This window comes from Neovison vison, chromosome 13 (assembly GCF_020171115.1).
Source record: "Neovison vison isolate M4711 chromosome 13, ASM_NN_V1, whole genome shotgun sequence".
In the NCBI taxonomy this organism is placed as follows: Eukaryota; Metazoa; Chordata; class Mammalia; order Carnivora; family Mustelidae; genus Neogale; species Neogale vison.
In genome coordinates, this window is record NC_058103.1 from 107,581,385 (window position 1) to 107,604,658 (window position 23,274).

At 36.0% G+C, this 23,274-nt stretch overlaps 1 protein-coding gene across 1 annotated transcript in view; it reads left to right on the top strand.

Moving 5' to 3' along the window:
- The window catches only part of ADAM10 (ADAM metallopeptidase domain 10), a 133,810-nt gene that overhangs the window by 67,231 nt on the left and 43,305 nt on the right, over positions 1 to 23,274 (top strand). The window contains exons 5-6 of the mRNA XM_044230393.1: positions 4,949 to 5,049; positions 22,099 to 22,248. Coding sequence (XP_044086328.1) covers positions 4,949 to 5,049; positions 22,099 to 22,248 — 251 coding nt within the window. The remainder of the gene's footprint in view (positions 1 to 4,948; positions 5,050 to 22,098; positions 22,249 to 23,274) is intronic.

Below are 23,274 nucleotides of genomic sequence, written 5' to 3' on the forward strand. Positions count from 1 at the left end.
CAATATATTGATGACAACAGAGTGTCACTGTGTCTAGTATTACTAATATCTGGAAAGTATATTTTATTGGGTTACTACATAATAGGAACTGCTGAATATGTATAAATCAGACACATATATTCTTTTTTGGCTTCCCTTATTATCATACTAAAGAGGATGATGTTACAGTTGTTTAAGACAGGGATATTTTTGTTTTGTTCCATTCAGTAAGATACTCATTTAAATGCTGTGCACATTCACTGGTTCAAGTGTTTGGAAGTATAAAATTCGCTCTTCCAGAAATACTTTGTAGTAGCTGTTTTGTGCCTGTGTAGAAACCAATTCAAAATATATTTCTTAGTATTTTTTGGGGAAAGATTTTATTTATTTGTTTAAGAGAAAAAATGAGCATGAGCAGGGGGAGGGGCGAAGGGAGAGGGAGTGGCAGAAATCTATGCTGAGCAGAGAGCCTGATGCAGGGCTTGAATCTAGTACCCCAAGATCATAACTGAGCTGAAGTCAGTTGCCCAACCAACTGAGCCACCCAGGTGCCCTTCTTTGTTTTGAGTGGAGGTATATCCTAATTCCTTTCGTGGTCAGATTATGATATTTGCTATTTCTCAAATTTGAAAAATATCAAGGATATTAACTGATTTATGTATTGAAGTATTATAACTATATTATGTATTGAAGCAAAAATGTTATTTTGACATATTATGTGGTGGACTTAAACCACATTGCTAACAAGCTTCACAGCCCTTTTTACTTTTTTAAAACTGAAAATCTTGCATTAAGTAAATCTTCTTAAATTGTTTTAACAGTGAAAATAGCACATTTCTCTAAGCGTGAGAAATATTTTATCTGGGTGTTACAGAGTTTACAAGTTTCTATCTTTAGCTAAAAGTGGAATTATTACTGTGTGTATGACTCTTCAACTTAACTGTATGTCTGAAATTTTGGCAAAAGTTCTATTTGGGGATGAGTAAAAACTAGTTATAAAGGAAAACATTGAGAAAATGACAATAAATACTAACATTGCTAAAGGATATCTGATATGCTAGCCTAAGATTATTTTGGTACTATGATTGGAAAAATTTGCCAAATGCCATTGGGAGAGCAGGTATAAAATTAGTTTTTCTCTCTTTGATGAACATTTTCACTATCTGTTAAGGCAGTGCTAGCTGCAGTACCAAATAGCCCCCAAATTCAGTGACAAAATGCACTAAAAGCTCATTTCATTAAGTAACAGTTTAAGGTGAGTATTCCTCATCAGGCAGCTTCTCTTCAATAAATAATTCAGGAATCCAGGGTACTTTATTTCATGCTGTTTCCAGTTTGTCTCCCGTCAGCCATTCAGAAGGACAGAGAGTGTGGAGTATCCTGTCTTGTGCTCTTCATTGTTGCTCATGCTCCTTCAACTTGATCTCGGTTATATGTCACGTCTAACTTGGAAGGGAGCTGGGAAATTCAGTGGAGCTTTGTATGCACAATAATGAGGACCTGTTGGTCAATGGCTACCAAACTATGCCAAGAGTAAAAATTTTTTTTCCCAATAAGATTTTTGAATAGTTAAAGACCTTTTTTTTAATTGGCTAAATGATATACTGATTTGGAGGGTCTTTGGAGACATTTATGTATTTTGGTAAACAAATTATTCCCTTTGCCCCCGTATTTCTTTCTTTCGTTCTATCTTTTCTCCTTTCCTTTCTTCTTTTCTTTTTGGTAGTGGTGAGACGTGTGGCATGGCGAGACCGGGTATGGTAGACTTTTATGGAAAGTTCATTGAAAATTGATTGTAATGATTTAATCACAGGGCTTGTCTTTGAAAGCCTAAGAAGTAAAATAGTTTTTTATTTGGGAGTGGTGTCATCGGGTGTCCATGTTTGTGTGTCTATGCTAATGTCTCTTTGTGAGAGAGAGCAATTTGGGCTTGCGGGTTATTAAATGGTTTTAAGAAATGTCACGATAAAATCAGAATTGTAGTATAAAATAGTTCTTTTTTTAAAGTTTTAATTTTAATTCCCATATAGTTAACATACAGCATTATATTAGTTTCAGGTGTCAAAATAGCTTTTTTGTGTGTGTATACTGGGAGATGTCTAATTCAACTATAAGAATTTCATCAAGTGGTAAATATGCATTTTTCATTGAACTTAAATTAGCCTAAGGTAAGTGGTAAAATAGATTCTTATTATCTTAAATACAGGCTTAATCTAAACTAAGGTACCACAAACTCACCTGTTAGTGGAAAAATAAGATTATAACATGCTAATTGAATTGTAAGTTAGTTGCGTATCACATTGGAACAGAAACTAAACTTTTGGAAAATATATAAATTAGTTTCATCCGTTGTTATATGGCAAAATATTTTGTGTATTTGAGTACATTTTTTACTTGTCTGCCTAGTTGTTGCCAGCATCAGCAGAAGGATTCCTCCTTATAAACATTGTTATCTTAAATAGATAAGCCATTTTCCTGGCCTTGAGTTAAGGGAAAACAAACCAAAGACTTAGTCCATGTTCCTGGTTACTGGAATCTGGACTATCCTAGTATGGGGGTAAAATAAAATAGAACAAAGTAATGGATGTATAAATGATATCAAACTATGAACATGGCTTTATAATAACAATTACAATAAGTAGCAAAATTCCAAGAGATACTAAACTGTTAACTGAAAAAGGTGCTTAAGTATGTATATAAACATGCCTATGAATAGGAATCTGTATTTTTTTCTTTGTTTATTAAAATGAGTGTTCTTGGCATGGAGGAGCTTCTTCACCTGGTGGTTCAGGCAAGTTAGAGTCCATTAAGAATCTGGGCAAGGCTCATTGGGATGTTTTCAGGTTAAAATTGTATTATCAGAGGAAGATACTGTGGTGATTATAACCCGAAATCTTCTACAAGATGAGAATTGAAAATCTGGGCATATTACATTGGAAAACTTTTCAGCCTTTGTGGCAGATTCTTTTTGGATACGTTTTGAATGGTGTTACGTTTTTACTTTCCCAAAGTCAACCTTTGAAATGCTAAAATAATACACATACTAGGTTTTGTCGTATTTGGTACTTCAGTGCCACTTTGAAATCATTTGTTCTACCAACGTTGTAGTCTTTTAGTCCTAATTTTATTTTGAAAAATGTTAAACTTAAAAAAGAATTACGCAGAAACATATATCCTCCTAGATCTGCCATTAAAAAAATTTTTTTTTGTACCCCGCATACACTTTTTGGGGAACTATTTGAAAGTAGGTTCTAGACATCATGAAACTTCATTGCTAAACACATCCCCTAAAACTCACACTCCTTAAGAATATGTACATTTTCATAAATAGCTATGGTAGTGTTCACCCCTAAAAAAATTAATTCAGTAATACCTTTTACTATCCAGTCTATAATAAAATTTCTCCAGTAGTCCTAAGAATACCTTTTTTGCATTTGTTTATTATGTCTTTTTTAGTGTCTTGAACACCAGGCTCCTCTACCCTTAGTTACCAACTTTTTCTATTTTTTTCCTTTAAATAACATTGCTGTTTTTTACTTGTCTAGATCAGTGACTTATAGGATATTCTGCACTTTATTGTGTCTTGATTGTTTATTCATGAACATATTTGGTCAAGAATATTGTATAGGGAAAGCTGGGCATTCCTTATCACATTACATCAAGAGGCACATATCTTTCTCCTACTGGTTGTGCTTAGCTTGGTCATTTGGTAAATGAAGTGAGAATTATAAAGAACTATATCTTTAGTGCGAAGGTACCATTTTCCTTTATAATTAATAAATAATCTATGGGGTGATACTTCCAGAGACTATGAAAATCCTGTTACCTCATATCTTTCACCTAATGGTTTTAGTACCCATTAATGATCCTTACCTAAATCACTTCATACATGTGGAGTTACAAAGTCTTAACATTTTAAGTCCATTATTTCACACTTATTGATTGGGATTTTATAGTTTTTGGAGTCTTGACCTTTGATAAAAAACTAAAGTTTAAGTTAGAACTGTTAAAATCAGTAAATGTAGGTTGTCACATACCTCCTCCCTCTTAACTGCTAGATTAAATTTGTGTTGTATTATTTAATTAGCTTTCAAAGAAATAGGTCACTAGTATCCACTTTAGGTTCTAGATTTTCTTAAGAAACTGCATATAGTATTTCTAGTTATAATTTTTTGTACTATATCTTAAGCTTTAATATAAAATACTTGATATTTTATCTTGACAGTTCTCTTAATTATGGTAACTTGATTAATTATAAAATAGGTTCATGAATAAGGAGAACCCTAGCAAGGGAGAAGTATGTGAAATTTGAGAGAGTGGAATAAGGTTTTAAATGACTAAGCTAAAATGGAACAGGTATCTAGAAATAGAATGAATTCAGTTAAGGATAAATTAATCACTGTTTAATTATAAAGGGAAAACAAATGATAAAATAGTTATTGGCTTATAAAGCACTGACTTGAATTACACTTCGAAGAAATTTAAACTCTCTCTGCTTTTACTGTGCCATGAAGCATGTTTCTAGGTCACTTTTCCCTGAGGCCAGTTGGTATTCATTGAAGGAATTCAAGCCATATAGAATATTATATTAGTCTAACTGTAGTTCAGCTTGAGGTGTACATTTGCAGCATAGGAAAATTAGTGTGTTTGGAGGGAAAGTTATAAATTATGAAATGAAGTAAATTGCAGTGTTAGCGCACTTTATATATCTGAAGCAGGAAAGGTTGGGAAAGTTAAACCTAGAATGAAGAATGGTTATTGTCTTTTTTAGAATTCACAAATCATCTAGACAAAAATGTAGAGACCAGTGATATTTTATTGAGGAGAACTTAGGAACTTGCAAGCTTTTAAAATGAGGATGCTCAATAAGCATCTGTGGCTTTCATTAATTGTCAGAATTAGCTTTTCATTTATAAGATAGTAATCTCTAAACCTGTGATAGTAATGTCATTAATTCTTTGTATTTTAGACTATCCCCATAAATATGGTCCACAGGGGGGCTGTGCAGATCATTCAGTATTTGAAAGGATGAGGAAGTACCAGATGACTGGTGTAGAGGAAGTAACACAGGTAAGGATTTTAATACTAGCTTATATTTAAGAAATGGAAATGAACTTGGGTATGTGTTCCTGCATTAAAAATGCATGTTCTAGAATTTCTGAAAGATTGATCCCTCTGTGGGGAAATACTTAATATTTTTTAATGTTCAAAAGGTCAGGTAACTTGCCTATAATAAGGCATGATGCTGAGATTGGAATGCAAATCTGTGTGACTCAAAAAACATTGTTACATGTCCAGAATATGCTCTGTCTTACATAATTTGTTGTCAAGTTATGAAAAATTTAGTCCGAATACATATTTTGTATAAATGTATTTGTATTCGTATGAAAATTAGAGCGACCAAATTATCCTGGTTTGCTGGCCTAAGCAAACTGAGATGTTTAGGCACTATAATAAAAATTACAAGGCTTTTGAGACTTATATATATTTATTTGTCAATTTAGTTGATTTTTAAAGTAATCTCTATGCCCAGCGTGGAGCTCCAACTCTGCTTTTGGTATATTACATTTTTTCACCATCGTCTATTTTTTTTTTCTCTTTTTCTGACCTTTTTAGAAATAGTCAATTCAAAACAAACATATAAAATGAAAAAAATTATTTTTATGGTAAAACATTTATTATGTATTTTGGCCTCTTTTCTAAAAGTAGTAAGATGGAATAATGTTGCTTGAATTTCTTGAGTCACAAATGCAGATATGTGTGTTTCTTGATCTGCAAAATGGAACAGACAACTCTATTTCAGGTGGCTTTTTTTTTTTAATTTTTTTTAAAGTTTTTTTTTTTTTTTAAGATTTTATTTATTTATTTATCAGAGAGAGAGAGGGAGAGCAAGCAAGCACAGGCAGACAGAGTGGCAGGCAGTGGCAGAGGGAGAGGCAGGCTTCCTGCTGAGCAAAGAGCCGGATGTGGGACTCTATCCCAGGACGCTGGGATCATGACCTGAGCCAAAGGCAGCTGCTTAACCAACTGAGCCACCCAGGCGTCCCTCAGGTGGCTTTTTCAAGTATAAGCGAGATTTTATTCTTGTATTTCTTGAATAATTATGTATCTGTCTTCTGCCTCAGAGACTGGTAAGTTCTGGGAGTATGTCGAGATGAACATGAAAGCTTGTTCTCAAAAAGTTAGTAACTTGACCCTTGAAAAACATGGTGGTTGGGGGATTGCTGCCCTTGTGCAGTTGAAATTCTGCATATAACTTTGACTCCCCAAAAACTTTTAACTACTGATAGCCTCCTATTGACTGGATACCTTACTTGATAACATGAATAGTTAATTTATTTTGTATGTTATATGTATTTAATACTGTATTCTTTTTTTTTTTTTAAAGATTTTATTTATTTATTTGACAGAGAGAAATCACAAGTAGACGGAGAGGCAGGCAGAGAGAGAAGGAAGCAGGCTTCCTGCTGAGCAGAGAGCCGGATGTGGGACTTGATCCCAGGACCCTGAGATCATGACCTGAGCTGAAGGCAGCGGCTTAACCCACTGAGCCACCCAGGCGCCCCTTTAATACTGTATTCTTAAAATAACATAAGCTAGACAAAAAAATGTTCTTAAGAAAATTATAAGGGGGTGCCTGGGTGGCTCAGTGGGTTAAGCCGCTGCCTTTGGCTCAGGTCATGATCTCAGGGTCCTGGGATCGAGTCCCGCATCGGGCTCTCTGCTCAGCAGGGAGCCTGCTTCCTCCTCTCTCTCTGCCTGCCTCTCTGCCTACTTGTGATCTCTCTCTGTCAAATAAATAAATAAAATCTTTAAAAAAAAAAAAGAAAATTATAAGGAAGAGAAAATACATTTAGAGTATGGTAGTTTATGTATGGAAAAAATCACATATTAGCGGGCTCACACAGTTCAAACCCATGACAGGTTTGTACAAGGGTCAACTGTAGTTTAATTGGCGACACAGAGAAACAATTGAGAGTGGTAAGAGATAGAAGAGGATTAAGCATTGATACTGTACACATTAAGAGAAGTAGTTAATCTAGCCTAGAAAGTATTTGAGGACAAAAATCAGAAACTAAAAGAACAAGCAGAAGTATGTTGGCCATCAAGAGACAGGATGATAGGAGGAATAGTATATACAAAGGTCAGAGAGACAGCAAGACCAGGAAAGAATTTTTAATTCCAGGGTGGGGTGCAAAATTAGAGACTGGAAAAAATTCGAAGTTTTTCAGTTACTCAGTTGAGCTTGTGGCTTGTACTAAGGTGTTCGTAATGTGGATAAAGAGGACAAGACTACAGAATACTAAATATAACAGAGTTTAGCAGTGGCTAGATACAACATTCATATACAAAAGTAGGCTGCATTTCTTTATATCAGCAGACTACCAGAAAAAGAGGACATCATTTAATAATAGTAAAAGACTGCCATGTATTGAATAATCAGTGTAACAAGGAATTATAAGGCCTATATAAGGAAAATTATAAAACTTTGGAAGAAAAGTTAAAGAAGATTGATTTAAATAAATGGAGAGATATACCATTGTTGTGGAAAATAATACCTAATACCATAAAAACATCAGTTTTCCCCATATTGATTTTTTAAAAATTTTATTTGTATATTTGGCAGACAGAGATCATAGGTAGGCAGAGAGGCAGGCAGAGAGAGAGGGGAAGCAGGCTCCCCGCTGGACAGATAGCCTGACATGGGGCTTGATCCCAGGACCCTGAGATTATGACCCGACCTGAAGGCAGAGGCTTAACCCACTGAACCACCCAGGTGCCCCCCCCTTTAAATAAACATAAAATGTATTTAGTTTTTTAAATAGACATATAATGTATTATTAGCCCCAAGGTTTCAAAACCTGTGAATCCCCAGGTTTACCCACTTTACAGCACTCACCATAGCACATACCCTCTCCAATGTCCATAACTCCATATTGATTTGTAAGTTCACTGCAATTCCAGTATAAACTACAACAAGGTTATTCACAGCACAATGATGTGTTGAAAATGTTACAAAGAAAAGTAAAGGCTAATAAGAAGTAGGGCCTACCCTAAAGGTGGTGAGCAGGAAAGAGGGATTTACTCTGGAAGATACTAAGACTTATTATAATTTTTTTTTTTTTTTTACTTTTTGTTTAACTTTATTTTATTTTTTCCATGTTCCAAGATTCATTGTTTATGCATCACCCCCAGTGCTCCGTGCAATACATGCCATCCTTAATACCCACCACCAGGCTCACCCAATCCCCGACTCCCCTCCCCTCCAAAACCCCCAATTGTTTCTCAGAGTCCATAGTCTCTCATGCTTCAAGCGCTCATCAGATTTCTCCCAACACCCTTCTCCTCTCCTTCTCCCAATGTCCTCCATGTTATTCCTTATGCTCCACAACTAAGTGAAACCATACGATAATTAACTTTCTCTGTTTAACTTACTTCACTCAGCACAATCTCCTCCAGTCCCATCCATGTTGATAAAAATGTCTGTTGGGTATCCATCTTTTCTGAGGGAGACATAATACTCCATTGAATATATGGGTCATATCTTCTTTATCCATTCGTCTGTGGAAGGGCATCTTGGCTCCTTCCATTTTAGCGACTGTGGCCATTGCTGCTATATAGACTTATTATAAAATTGAGAGTATGATATTAGCATAAGATGAACAAGTTGACCAGAGGAATAAAATTGAGCTCTCAGAAGGAGATTGATACATGTGTGAAACTTTGTTATGTAGTAGAGGTAGAAGCTCAAATCAGTGAGGAAAAGTAGAGATCATTGAGTAAGCAGAGCCAGAAAAAAAGTGCCCATTTGGGAAAAAAAAAAATAAAATGAAATTAGGTCTCCATCTTACATCATATTTAAAACAGAACAAAATTCCTGGTTTATTAAAGTATTAAATGTCTAAAATGAAAAATGTGAAATGCTTAGTGGAAAAAGTAAGTGGAGATTTTCCTTCTAGCCATGATGGAGTAATTGATATCCAGCTAGACCTCCTTTGAATATATGAAGACTGAACCGAATGAAATATTTGAAACAGTTATTTTCAGACATTGTTTGAATGTAGGGAAGGGAAGCAGGGAAGGACTGAGATCCCTGAGAGGGGAGAAGTAAGTCTCTCTGTGATTTTCCTTTTTTGGCTGGAGGCAAAATTTTAGGTATGGCACTGGGAAAGGAGATCTCAAGAAGGGTGAGAAGTACATAGCAATTCTCTTGAGTTGAAGAGACAGGTCAAAGTTTAGGAAGGCTGAGGTATCTGGACTTAGGACAGAGAGAGTGCCTGAGAAGAGAGGGCTATACTAGGAAAAGCTCCAGATATCTGGACAGGATTTCCCTGAGTCTTAGTTGAAAACTAACCTGTGCGTGCACAGGAGGACAGACTATTGGAGAATCTATAAATTGAACAACTATAAGAAATTACACTTGGTAGAAATCCCAAGTCATGTTAGGAGTAGGGTGACCTCACGCTAGAGTAAAGACTACTTCAGACCTGCCTTTATTAATCTGAAAAATCAAGCTTGATAAAGATCAAAGTGATTCTCAAGTAAATTAGCTTCCTATCAGAATAAAGCTCAGTAATATTTGTTAAAGGAGGTCACACAACGGAGATACTCTACAATGTAAGCATTCAAAAAACATTCAGAAAACATTACTAAATGACAGAAAGATGAAAAAATGTGATCTGTAGTTAGGAGAAAAAAACACCAGGTGGAAACAGAACCAGAAATTACAGGCATTAGCACACAAGGACATTAAAGCAACTATTATTAATGTGTTCAAAGAATTATCGAAGAACATGAAAACAGAATTAGAAATTATAATAAAGAACCTAATGTAACTTACAGAACTGTGGAAAGTACATTTTCTGAACTGAAAAATTTAATGGATGGGCTTAAGAGCAAATTAGTTATTGCAGAAACTAACATAAGAAAACATGAATAAAGGACGATAAAACAGTAGAAATAACCCAAATCTTAGCACAGAGAGAAAATAATTGGGAGTACAAGGAAGAGGGAATGTAGAAATAAGATTTGAAAAATTAATGTTTCCAGAATTTTAAGAAATGGGGAAAAACCCTGAGAAGCTCAGTGAAACTCAGGGAGGATAAACACAAAATCATACCAGACCCATTGAAATCAAATTTCTGGAAATCACTAGAAATGAGAGGGGCGCCTAGCTGGCTCAATCAGTGGAGCATGTGACTCTTGATTTCGGGATTGTTGAGTTCAAGCCCCCACATTCGGGGTAGAGATTACTTAAAAATAAAATCCTTAAAAAACCCAAAACTAGCCATAGAAAAGAAGATACATTTACATATAAGGAACAAATATTAGAGTAACTGCTGCCTGCCCATCACACATTGCAAACTGAAGATATACATGGAATGACATCTTTAAAGTGTTGAAAGAAAAACTATCAAACTAGGATCCTTTATTCTGTGACAATAATGTTAAAAAATGAGAGCTAATTAAAGATCTTTTTTAGGTAAAGCTGGGAGAATTTGCCTCTAGATTTACATTGCAAGAAATGTTAAAGGATTTTTTCAGGTAGAAAAAGGATACCAAATGGAAATGCAGATTATACAAAGAAGTGAAGAGCATAAAGTAGAAAATACATAGGGGCACCTGGGTGGTGCTGTCAGTTAAGCTTTTAACTCTTAGTTTTGGCTCAGGTGGGGATTTCAAGGTTGTGGAATCAAGCTCTGCTCTGTGTGGAGTCTGCTTGTCACTCTCTCCTTTCCCCTGCCCATGTGTGCCCTCTCTCTCTTTCAAAAATAAATCTTTAAAAAGCTGTTAAATACATAAGTAGAATATAAAGGACATTTTTATCATTTAAATATTTTCTTTAAGAGGTAATTAAAATAGTTACAATGTAAAAAGTGTTTATAATATACGAAGAATCAAAATTTATGATAATGGCACAAAAGATAGGAAAAGTGGAGGTATATTGTTGTTTCTTACACTATACATAAAGTGGTGTAATTTTGGTATATTCTGCCGTTTAAAAGTTGGATATTGGAAACTTTAGTGCAGAGCTCAGCAACCTACTACGCCCCATACACCAGCTGCTTGCTTTTGTAAATAAAGTTTTATTGGAACACAGCCACAGTCATTCTTAGGTACATGTCTGTGACTGCCATCGGTAGAGTTGAGTAGTTGTATCAGAGACAGCGTGGACCCAAAGTCTAAGTATTTACTGTCGGTCCTTTTCTTTTTTAATAACTTTCTTTAAAAAAGATTTTATTTATTTGACAGAGATAGAGAGCACAAGTAAGCAGTGCGGCAGGCAGAGGGAGAGAGAGAAGCAGGCTCTCCACTAAGCAGGGAGCCTGATGCGGGGCTCGATCCCAGGACCCCAGAGTCACAACCTGAGCCGAAGGCAGCCGCCTAACCAACTGAGCCACCCAGGCGCCCCTGCTGTGGGTCTTTTTAAGATGATGTTTACAGTAATGTCCCCTGCCCTGGAGTTACCACTGAAAGAAAATAAAGGAGATATAGTTAACAATCAAATGTGCAGTTGACCCTTGAAAACATGGATTTGAACTGCACAGCAGGTCCACTTATATGTGGATTTTTTTTCAGTAAATACTGTACAACATAAATTACAACACTATAAATGTATTTTCTCTTACTAGTTTACATAGTAAAGTATATAATATATATGGTATGCAAAATATGTTAACTGACTAGCTACTTTATCAGTGAGGCTTCTAGTCAGACTATTAATATTTAAGTTTTTGGGGAGTCAGAAGTTATATGCAGATTTTCAGTTGTGTGAGAGTTTGGTATCCCTAATCCCTGGGTTGTTCAGGAATCAACTGGAGTTTAAAATACTCCGTTATCCAGAATAAGGTGGGAAGGGGAGAGGAACAAAGAACATATAGGACAAATAGAAAATAAATACCAAGATTATAAGTTTAAATCTTATCATGCTTGTGATTACATTATATGTAAATGGACTATCCACATTGACTTAAAAAGCTGGGATGGTATGAGTGATTAAGACCAAATCTGTCTAAGAAAAATATAGATAAAAATAATTTTTTAAAAATTTAAAGTCAGTGAATTAACATATAATGTATTATTAATTTCAGAGGTAGAGGTCAGTGATTCATCAGTCTTATACCAGTGTTCATTACATCATGTGCCCTCCTTAATGTCCATCACCCAGTTACCCCATTCCCCTACTCCTCCCCTCCAACAACCCTCAGTTTGTTTCCTATGATTAAAAGTCTCTTACGGTTAATCTCCCTCTCTGATTTCATCCTCTCTTCCCCTGTGATCCTCTGTTTTGGTTCTTAAATTCCACATATGTGTGAGATCATATGATAATTTCCTTTCTCTGATTGACTTGTTGCAAATGGCAAGATTTCATTTTTTTAAGATTTTATTTATTTATTTGACATAGACCACAAGTAGGTGGAGAGGCAGGCAAAGAGAGAGGGGGAAGCAGGCTCCCCGCAGAGCAGAGAGCCCGATGTGGGGCTCGATCCCAGGACCCTGAGATCACGACCCAAGCCGAAGGCAGAGGCTTTTAACCCACTGAGTCACCCAGGCGCCCCAAGATTTCATTTTTTTGATGGCTGAGTAGTATTCCATTCTGTGTGTGTGTGTGTGTGTGTGTGTGTGTGTTTATACATACCACATTGTCTTTATCCATTCGTCTGTCATTGGACATCAGGACTCTGACTCTTTCTGTAGTTTGGCTATTGTGGACATTGCTGCTATAAACATTGAGGTGCCCCTTAGGATCACTACATTTGTATCTTTGGGGTAAATAAATACCCATAGTGCAATTGTTGGGTTGTAGGGTAGCTCTCTTTCCAACTTTTTGAGGAACCTTCATACTGTTTTCCAGAGTGGCTGTACCAGCTTGCATTCCCACCAACAGTATAAAAGGATTCCCCTTTCTCTGCATTCTCATCAACATCTGTCCTTTCCTGACTTGTTAATTTTAGCCATTCTGACTGCTGTGAGGTGCTATCTCATTGTGGTTTCTATTTGTATTTACCTGATGTCCAGTGATGTTGAGCATTTATTCATGTGTCTGTTGGCCATTTGTATGTCTGTTTTGGAGAAATGTTTGTTCTTGTCTTGGCCCATTTCTTGATTGGATTATTTGTTCTTTGGGTGTTACATTTGATAAGTTCTTTATAGATTTTAGATACTAGCCCTTTATCTGATAAGGCATTTGCAAATACCCTGTCCTATTCTGTCAGTTGTCTTTTGGCTTTGTTAACTGTTTCCTTTGCTGTGCAAAAGTTTTTTATCTTGATGAAGCGCCAGTTCATTTTTGCCTTGGTTTCCCTTGCCTTTGGAGACGTGTCTAGCAAGAAGTGGCTGTGACCGAGGTCACAGAGGTTGCTGCCTGTGTTCTTCTCTAGGATTTTGATGGGTTCTTGTCTCATATTTAGGTCTTTTCATCCATTTTGAGTCTATTTTTGTGTATGGTGTAAGGAAATGGTTCAGTTTCATTCTTCTGTATCAGGCTGTCCAGTTTTCCCAACACCATTTGTTGAGGAACCATTTTCTTTCTTTCTTTTTTTTTTAAACATTTTATTTATTTGACAGAGATCACAAGTAGGCAGAGAGGCAGGCAGAGAGAGAGAGAGAGAGGAGGAAGCAGGCTCCCCATGGAGCAGAGAGCCTGATGCGGGGCTTGACCCCAGGACCCTGAGATCATGACCTGAGCCAAAGGCAGAGGCTTAACCCACTGAGCCATCCAGGCGCCCCGAGGAACCATTTTCCATTGGATATTCTTTCCTGTGAAGATTAATTGATGATAGAGTTGAGGGTCCATTTCTGAGTTCTCTCTTTTGTTCCATTGATCTGTGTATCTTTTTTTTTTGCCAGTAGCATACTAGGTTGATGATTACAGCTTTGTAGTAGAGCTTAGAGCCCAGATTGTGATGCCACCAGCTTTGATTTTCTTTTTCAATATTCCTTTGACTATTCGGGGTCCTTTCTGGTGCCATATGAATTTTAGGATTATTTGTTGTAACTCTTGTGAAAAAAGTTGATTTTTTTTTTTTTAAAGTTTTATTTATTTGAGAGAGGGAGTGCAAGTGAGAGAGCCCAAGCAGGAGGAGCAGCAGAGGAAGAGGGAGAAGCATACTTCCGCTAAGCAAGGAGCCCAAGGTGGGGCTCTATCCAAGGACCCTGGGATCATGACCTAAGCCAAAGTCAGATGCTTAACTGACTGAGCCACCCAGGCTGCCCACGTTGATGGTATTTTGATAGGGATTGCATTGAATGTATAGATTACCCTAGGTAACATAGACATTTTAACAATGTTTGTTCTTCCAATCTGTGAGTAGAACGTTTTTCCATTTCTTTGTGTCCTCCTTTGTTTCTTTCAAGAGTATTCTATAGTTTTCTGAGTACAGATCCTTGGCCTCTTTGGTGAGGTTTATTCCTCGGTGTCTTAATGGTTTGGGGTGTAATTGTAAATGGAAATGACTCCTTAATTTCTCTTTCTTTTGTCTTGTTGCTGGTGTATAGAAATGCAGCTGGTTTCTGTGCATTGATTTTATTTCCTGCCACTTTGCTGAATTCCTGTATGAGTTTTAGCAGTTTTGGGGTGCAGACTTTTGTGTTTCCCACAGGGAGTATCATGTCTTATGCAAAGAGTGAGAGTTTGACTTCTTTGATGATTTGAATGCCTTTAATTTCTTTTGTTCTCCGATTGCTAAGACTGGGACTTCTAGTACTATGTTGAACAGCAATGGTGATATTGGACATCCCCGCTGTGTTCCTGACTGCAAGGGGAAAACTCTTTTTTTTCCCTCCATGGAGAATGATATTCGCTGTTGGTTTTTGTATATGGCTTTTATGGTATAGAAGTATGTTCCCTTTATCCCTACACTGTGAAGAGTTTTAATCAAGAAAGGATGCTGTACTTTGTCATATGCTTTTCCTGCATCTGTTGAGAGGATCATACAGTTCTTGTCCTTTCTTTTATTATTTAGTGTATCCCATTGATTGATTTGTGTGTGTTGAACCACCCTTGCAGCCCAGGAATAAATCCCACTTGGTTGTGGTGAATAATCCTTTTAATGTACTGTTGGATCTTACTGGCTAGTATCTTGGTGAGAATTTCTGCATCCATGTCCATCAGGGATGTTAATCTGTTATTCTCCTTTTTGTGGGGTCTCTGGTTTTGGGATCGAAAGGTATGAGGTAATGCTGATCTCATAGAGTGTGAATGTTTTCCTTCCACTTCTCTGTTTTCAAACAGCTTCAGAAGAATAGGTATTAATTCTTTAAATGTTTGTTAGAATTCCCCTGGGAAGCCTTTCGGTCTTGGACTCTTATTTTTGGGGAGGTTTTTAAAAAATTTTTTTTATTTTTTATAAACCTATAATATATTTTTATCCCCCGGGGTACAGGTATGTGAGTTGCCAGGTTTACACACTTCATAGCATTCACCATAGCACATACCCTCCCCAGTGTCCATAACCCCACCCCCCTTCTCCCAACCCCCCTTCTTTGGGGAGCTTTTTGATTGCTGCCTCAATTTCCTTGCTGAGAGAAATGCAGTTTAAATGTAAAGACACAGATAGTTTGAAAGGATGATAAAGCATGTATCATACAAACACCAGTCATAAGAATGTTAAAGTGACCATGTTAATATCAAAGAATGTATATCAGCTCACAGAATATTACTGTGGACAAGGAGGGACATTTTACTTTATCATGGAGAAATAATCCTAAATGTTAGTTAATAATGTAGTTAGTTATAGAGTTATGAAATACATTAGGCAAACCTGACAAAACTGAAAGGAGAACTGGAAAAATCTACAAATTATAGTTGGAGGTACACTTACTTCTGATTAGAGAAGTTGATTGATATGTTAATAGAGCAAATAGATAGAAGACCAGTTAGGATATAGGAAACTTAAATACTACTCTGAACCAACCTGACTTAATTGACATTTATAGAACTCTCTACTCAAAAGTAGCAGATACACATTCTTTTGAAGTGTAAATGAATATTTGCCAACATATGCTGGCCTATAAAAGAAATCTTAATACATCTAAAAGGATTGAAATTATATGGAATAAGTTCTTGGGTCTTGGGTCTTAAAGAAATTAAATTAGAAATCAGTAACAAAAAATGAGGAAAATTCTGTAATTTTTAGAGATTAAGTCACATCAAGTAATGCAGTTGGGGACTATTTTGAAGTGAATAATAAAATTTGTTAGATTCAGCTTAAGCTGAATAACCACTGAAAGAAAATTTAATGCAAAAAAATATTAAAAGATGTTCTTTGGTTAGGAAAGTGATACCAGATGGAAAGTTGTATCTATGCAAAGAAGTGAAGAGTGCACAGGGAACATTCGCTAATCACAAAGATTGTGAAGCTTTTTTTTTTTTTTTTAAGATTTTATTTATTTGACAGAGATTACAAGTAGGCAGAGAGGCAGGCAGAGAGAGAGGGGGAAGCAGGCTCTCCGCCAAGCAGAGGACCCGATGCAGGACTCAATCCCAGTACCCTGGGATCATGACTTGAGCCGAAGGCGGAGGCTTTAACCCACTGAATCACCCAGGCACCCCGAGAATGTGAAGTTTTAAATAATCATATTAGAAAAGAAGAAATATATAGAAATCAGCCACAGAAGCTTTACCTTAAAAAGCTAGACCAGGAAGTACAAATTAACCTCTAAGTTATTAAATAGAAGGAATCAAGTAACAAGAGGGGTATCAATATAAAAACCAGAGGAAATCAATAGAAAAGATTAATTGATGAACTTCTAGCTAGTCTGATCAAGAAACAAAGAGAAAACAGAAATTAACAGTATCAGGAATGAAAGGGGATATTACTACACACATTAGTAGTTTAAATTTTGAGCACATTGAGCCAATAAATTTAACAGCCAGTTTAATCGGCAAATTCCTTTACAGATACAAATAAAGAAAAACAAGCAGAAATAGAATAGTAGGTGTATGTATGATGATATTAGATTGATACTTAATAATTTTCCATCAAGGAATGTTCAAGCCCAGATATCATTTCACCATAGAAGTCTAAGCATTTAAGAAAAAAAAAATACCAATCTTACACAAAGCCCTTAAGAAAATAAGGGAGAAGGGAAAACTTCTTAACACGTTCTGTCAGGGCAGCATTATGCTGATAAGCACACCAGAAAAAGACCTTACAGGAAACTAAACTACAAGCCAATATACCTTATAAATATATAAGCAAAATTTCTTTTTCTTTCTTTCTTTTTTTAAAAAAGATTATTTATTTATTTGACAGAGAGATTATTTATTTATTTGACATTGGGCTCTCTGCTCAGCAGAGAGCCCGATGCGGGACTCGATCCCAGGATCCTGAGATCACGACCTGAGCCGAAGGCAGCAGCTCAACCCACTGAGCCACCCAGGCGCCCCCCCCCCCCTTTTAAAGATTATTTATTTATTTATTTGACAGAGAGAGAGAGAGAGAAATCACAAGCAGGCAGAGAGGCAGGCAGAGAGAGAGGAAGGGAAGCAGGCTCCCTGCTGAGCAGAGAGCCCGCTTTTTCTTTCTTTTTTTAAGATTTTATTTATCTATTTGACAGATAGAGATCGCAGGTGGGCAGAGAGGCATGCAGAGGGACAGAGGGGGAAGTAGTTTCTCTGCTCAATCCCAGGACCCTGAGATCATGACCTGAGCTGAAGGCAGAGGCTTAACCGACTGAGCCACCCAGGTGTTCCATATGCAAAATTTCTTAAAATATTAACAAGTCAGACTCAATATATAAAAGATCTAGAAGAAGGTAACACATTGTGGTCATAGCATAATCAGGCAAGAAAAAGAAATGAAAGGCATAAATATTGTAAAGGAAATAAACTGTGTTTGTTTGTAGGTGACATTGAGAGTATGCTTAGAAAATCCTAGTGAGTCTAGGAAAAGTTGTAAAATTAATAAGTAAATTTATCAAGGATTCAGGATAAGTACCGAGACCGTATGAAAAAAATCAGTTATATTTTATACACTATCAGTAAACATTTAGAAAATGAAATTTTAGGAGTGCCTGGGTGGCTCAGTGGGTTAAAGCCTCTACCTTTGGCTCAGGTCGTGATCCCAGAGTCCTGGGATTGAGTCCTTCATTGGGCTTCCTGCTTGGCGGGGAGCCTGCTTCCCCCCCTGCCCCACTCTCTCTGCCTGCTTGTGATCTCTGTCTGTCAAATAAATAAATAAAATCTTTAAAAAAGAAAAAAAAAAAGAAAATGAAATTTTAAAAATCCCTCTAAAAATTTCAAGAATATAAAATACTTAGAATAAATTTAATAAGATGTGCACAAGACATATATGGAAGCTATAAAACATTCCAAGAAAAATTAAATGTCTAACTAAATGCAGAAATATGCTGTGTTTATTGTTTGGAAGATTCAATATGTCAGTTTTTCCTAAATTGTTCTGTAGAGTTAGTCAGTGCAACCCCTATCAAAATCTCAGTGGGGATTTATCTAGTAATTGATAAACTGGTTCTGATAGACTGAAATGTAAAGAATCTAGAATAGCCAAAGAATTTTCAAAAAAGAACAAAGCTAGAGGATTTATACTGCCTGGTTTTAAGGCATAATAGTCAAAATGGTGTCCTTTTGACCTAAGGATAGAGAGCCATAGGGTCAGTTGATTTTCACGAAAGTCCCAAGAAAGAACAGTCTGGCAGGTACTAGCATAATGAATTGGATATCCATATGGGAGAACAAACCTCAGTCTGTACACTATACGTTATATAAAAATTAGGTGAAGATTTAAAAAAAAGTAGGTGAAAATAGATGAAAAACCTATATGATTAAGGCTAAAACTTAAAACTTGTAGAAAAAAAGGAGAAATTTTTGTAACTTTGGCATAGGCAGCAGTTTTTTTTACGATACAAAAATACCCTACAAAATTTATCAGTTGGACTCTGTCAAAATTAAAATCTCAGAAGACACAGTTAAGAAAATGTATAAAAAAAAAAAATTAAAAAAAAAAAAAGAAAATGTATAAAACCAGAGACTGTGCAAAAATGTCAACAGTACATCTGATAAAAGGCTTCTCTAAGATATACAAAGAACTATTTTAACTCACTTAAAAAAAATTCATGAGCTCCACTTAAAACATGGGCAAAGCATTTAAAAAGATATTAAAAAATATTTTGGGGTAGAGAAACACTTTGAATATGACATAAAATCATTTGACTATAAAAATTTTGATATATTTCACTGTATGAAAATTAAGAGTAAAAGACACCTTAAAGCAAAGACAGTTATAAACTTTGAGGCAGTATTCACAATACATAAAATTAATAAGGAATTGTTTTCAAGAAATAGAGTATTCTTTTTCCTTTTTTTTTTCTTTAAGATTTTATTTATTTGACACTGAGAGTGAGAGAGACACCTAGAGAAGGAACACAAGTGGGAGAGTGTGAAAGGAAGAAGCAGGCTTTCCACTGAGCAGGGAGCCAGATAATGGGGCTCAAACCCAGGAGCCTGAGATCGTGACCTGGGCTGAAGGCAGACACTTAACCAACTGAGCCACACAGGCACCCTAAAATATAAATATTCTATGAGTTTCTATGTGTGTCTGCATTTGCATGTTTGTGTGTTTATTTGTTTGGAGGCATTGGAGAAAGAACAAGGCTGTGAAGAATTACAGGGCTGAATCTTAAAATATATGAAAATGCCTAGACAAGTGAGCATGGCCTTTGGGGCTATTTTTTCTCTAGGCATATCTTCTAGTTCCTGATAAGGTAGCTAAGAGACTGAGAGGCTGAGTAGAACTCTTGAAGCTAAGGATAAAAATTGTACTTACGGCTCTCTCAGAAGGGCTTTAGGTTGGAATCTTGAAAGGCTACTCCCTGGGAGTAAGAGTGAGTCAAAAAATGTCCTAACTCCTTCTATCACAGGGATTAAAATTCTACATCACAGCTGCTTAATCTCTAATTAGGGTAAGGTGATCCAGGATTACCAGTGTATCAGGCCTAATTATTGCCAGAGGAAAAAATAAATCTTGTCTTGAGAAAGATATCATCACCTGAAGCCTAAAATTATATCTTTGGTTTTTCATGTACGTTGTCTGGCGCTCAGTTACAAATAATAAGCATCTGAATAAACAAGACAACATGATGGAAGAACAAGAGAAGAAAATTATTGTATACCAAACAGCAGTGATACAAGAGTAAATGACGCAGAGTTTACACCCTCAGAGAGCTTGCATTCTAGCTGGGATGTCAAACATGTAAACAACCTAAAGTTTTCCAGATAATGAAATGATCAGACACATACATACTTCAGTATGTTCAAGTACATAAAGATAGAATTTAAAATTACAGCAAAAAACTGGAAAGGAACAAAAGATCCTGATGAAAATTCTAGAATTGAAAAGTATAACAACAGAAATTAAGAATTTGATGGGTTTAGATCTGGATGGTGGATCATGAGAAAACAGAGTAAACTACTAAGAAAAGGGATAGAAAAATATAAAAAAGAGATAGATAAGGGATTCATTAAAAAGGTCTAGCATATGTATAATTGATATCGCAATTATATCAAGGAGGGAAAAACTAAGAGTGAAATAGGGACAGATATGGCGGAGAGTTTTCCAAAAATGACACTAGATATCAACAAATTCAGTAAGCTGTGTAATTAGACAAATACTTTCCAATGAAAGTAACACTCTAGCATATTATTAGAAAAGTATAAAAATGAAAAGATATGTACTCTTAAAAGCAACCAATAATAAAAATCTGGTCACCTTCAAATAAGCAAGAGTTGAAATGACAGCTCATTTTTCATTGGAGACAGTTGGAAACAGAAGATGGTGCAATGTGCTGGAACTGAGTACCTGCTGTCCTAGAATGCTGTACTCAGTGAAAATAAATAAAAGTAAAATGAAGGCAGTAAGTGAGAGAACAGGCAGACATGGAGTTGTTAAGGTAGAAGGAAAGTATAAAATGTGAATGTAAATTTGGGTTGTGGCTTAAAAATCCAATTTAATTTGAATCCTTCATTACTGTGTCATCAAAATTCACTTAAAATGGAGCTCTTAGATGTCAGCAAATGTTGAAGTGCTTGGGTTCAGTAGCAGTGCTAATTCTTTAAACAAATACAAACTGAATATCTAGTGTTTGCCTGTCAAGTGTGTGTTAGGTGCAAGGAATATAGCAAGAAGCAAACACAGATATTTTTTGTTTCTGGAGCTTGTATTCTAGTGGTTGAATTAATGATGGTGAGCTGGGGACAGAAATTAAACCAATCACCACACAGTAAAGTTGCACTATCTAAGGGACATGGGTACGTGGTTCTGTAACATGGTATGATGGATGAATTGACCTTTGCTAAGTCTGAAGGGAGAAGTTAGCTAGGTCAGGAGAGACAGCAGTAGTGTGTGCAGAAACTGTGTCAGGAGACACGATGCTGGAGGATTGGAAAGAAGGCCTGTGTAGCACAGAGAGCAAGAGTTGGTTTCTGTGGTAGATAGAATGAAAAGAAAGTGGGCAGGTAAGTAGAGACTGAGTGCTGATTTGGTGGCACATGTAAAGGATTTAGGGCTTTATCCTTAGAGCAGTAAGAAGCTACTGAAATCTGTTACACAGGTGGGTAATATTTGCAAATTTGCATTTTGAAAAGATTGCAGTATGGCGAATAGAGTGAAGGCCAGTAGTAGATATGGATGGATTACATTGCTATTATTGGAGTATTTTAGGTAATAAGTGATGGTTGCTTGGGCTGATGGGTAGGTACCAGAGAAAATGGGCATATTCCCTGGGTATTCGGAGGTCAATTTGACAGGGCTGGGTAATAGATTGGGTATTAGAGGGAGATAGAAGAAGATATCAAAGTAAGTATTATGAACAACTAGAAGACTTGCTTTATATTTAAATGATTACATATTGAAAGGTAGGTTTTGAAAATATTTAAAAGTGAAAGAATTGCTTGAATAAATTAAAGATCATCTATACAGTGGAATATTATGAGGCTGAAAGTAAGATTTATGAAGAATTTTTAATGGTGTGGGGGAATACCTATGGTGTTCCATAATAAAGCAAATATGAAATTCTACCTAATATGTGTTCTAGCTATATAAATTTATAATAATAGTGAAACATACTAATGATCAGAAATGACTCTTTTTTGACTTATAGACACCTCAAGAAGAACATGCTGTTAATAGTCCAGAACACCTGAGGAAAAAACGTACAACTTCAGCTGAAAGAAATACTTGTCAGCTTTATATTCAGACTGATCATCTGTTCTTTAAGTATTATGGAACACGAGAAGCTGTGATTGCCCAGGTATTTGTAATTTTGCTACTATTTTAGGAGTTCTCATACTGTTTAATTACACCTATATTTTCCTCTAAGAATTAAAGTTATGGCATATCCCTTTTTTGAAAAAAAAAAACACAAACATATTTTTAGTAATTATAAAATACGTGGGATAAGTGCATGGATGACTAAAAGAGTTAGGATATTTTAGAATCCTCCAAAACAGGTGTAAGACAGTGATTTCATGAAGATGATGACACTGGTGATTAGCTTTGAAAAGAAGGTGAAATTTTCAGTTGTGGTCCTATAAGGAGGGAAGAATAGAGGAATCTTTCCAATGAGAAGTATTTAATTTCTGTTTTGTGTTCCCATTGTGCTTAGCACTTGTTTTTTTGTTTTGTTTTGTTTTCGTACTCAGCACTTTCAGAGTTGTGTTTTTGCATTTTTATCTTCTCAACCCTTATTAAAGTAAAAAGTTTCTGAAGATACTCTTCAAAATGTCCTTCTTGTTGAAGATGCCCAGTGAAAGTTTGATAATCCATTTTTGACTCTAAATTGATTTGAGACTAAGAGGATGTAGGTGCCATTAGTATAAATGATGAATTCATTTTGATGGTGGTGATGAGCTTAATTTTAGATGTGCTTAAGAGCCAAGTGGTCGGGGTGCCTGGGTGGCTCAGTGGGTTAAAGCCTCTCCCTTCAGCTCAGGTCATGATCCCAAGGTCCTGGGATCAAGCCCCGTATTGGGCTCTCTGCTTAGCAAGGAGCCCCCTTCTCCTCTCTCTGCCTGCCTCTCTGCCTACTTGTGATCTCTGTCTGTCAAATGAATTTAAAAAAAAAAAAAAAAAAAAAAAGCCAAGTGGTCATTCCTTAGCATATTGAAAATGTAGAGCTTGGGAGTAGTTAGCCCTAACCTTAAACTTTCTTCTTTGAATTTAAAGATACAGAAGACAGAGTTGAAGTAATGGGAGAAAATGAAATTAAAAGGAAAGAAATTGGGGGATGTCTGTATATAGTGAATAGGATGAGGAAGAGAAGCAATGGGATGAAACC